The 700-nt window shown below is 46.1% G+C and overlaps 1 protein-coding gene across 1 annotated transcript; it reads left to right on the top strand.

The window, feature by feature from the left end:
* Positions 1 to 312: 312 nt before the first annotated feature.
* SARC_17844 (hypothetical protein) lies at positions 313 to 479 on the top strand (the record flags this gene model as incomplete). The annotated part of the gene is made up of 1 exon (XM_014288070.1): positions 313 to 479. A coding segment is annotated over one exon (167 nt), but the record flags the coding sequence as incomplete, so codon positions are not given.
* Between the last annotated feature and the right edge of the window lie 221 nt (positions 480 to 700).

Raw genomic sequence — 700 nt, 5'->3', positions numbered from 1 at the left:
AAACACCTGAATCCACTCCAAATCAATGCTTCACCAATAAGTTATATTTACATAAATCAGATTTTTAGAAAGATTGTCGGTTCTAGCATTTCAGACGAATATCTTTCATATGTATATGTTAAGTCCATGGCCAGATGATCCTCTTTCGAGTATATACGTGGTAAACACTCGGCCGATATACATTCCCGCCGCAGGCAGTGTTGTACGATGCTCACCTCTTGATCTCCATCTATCCCACACAAATATGTATATATATATCAAACCAGGCACGCCTCCGAGGCCTTCGCAAAGGACGCGGCTGGACGGACCACCATGTTCTTAGCTGCCAGCGTGGGCGACACAAACATGTGTGAACTTCTGCTCGATCGCGGTGTCAAAGCAGGTACTGCCAATGACATGGGCCACACACCACTGCACATGGCTGCCTTGGCCGCAGGCTTAGCGGGCCGACCGAAGAATGCACCGGTGGGCCGATTCGGGTATGAGAATGCATGTGTCTGTGTACAGTGTAGACAGTGGCTCCCCTGACATACATATCCTATGTGCATGTGGACATGTGTAGTATATGAACTCTAAATTGCGTGTGTGTCTTTGACTGTTGTAGGAGGTATGTTCATCTTTCCACGTGTATATACATGTAGCCTGGTATCTTGAAAAGCTCAGGCGAATGGCACGGATGATATATGTATACATTCATATA

The sequence above is a fragment of the Sphaeroforma arctica genome (assembly GCF_001186125.1).
Source record: "Sphaeroforma arctica JP610 unplaced genomic scaffold supercont1.12370, whole genome shotgun sequence".
NCBI classification, from domain to species: Eukaryota; class Ichthyosporea; order Ichthyophonida; genus Sphaeroforma; species Sphaeroforma arctica.
The sequence above is the reverse complement of the archived record's forward strand: the minus strand, read 5'-3'. Positions and strand labels throughout refer to the sequence as shown.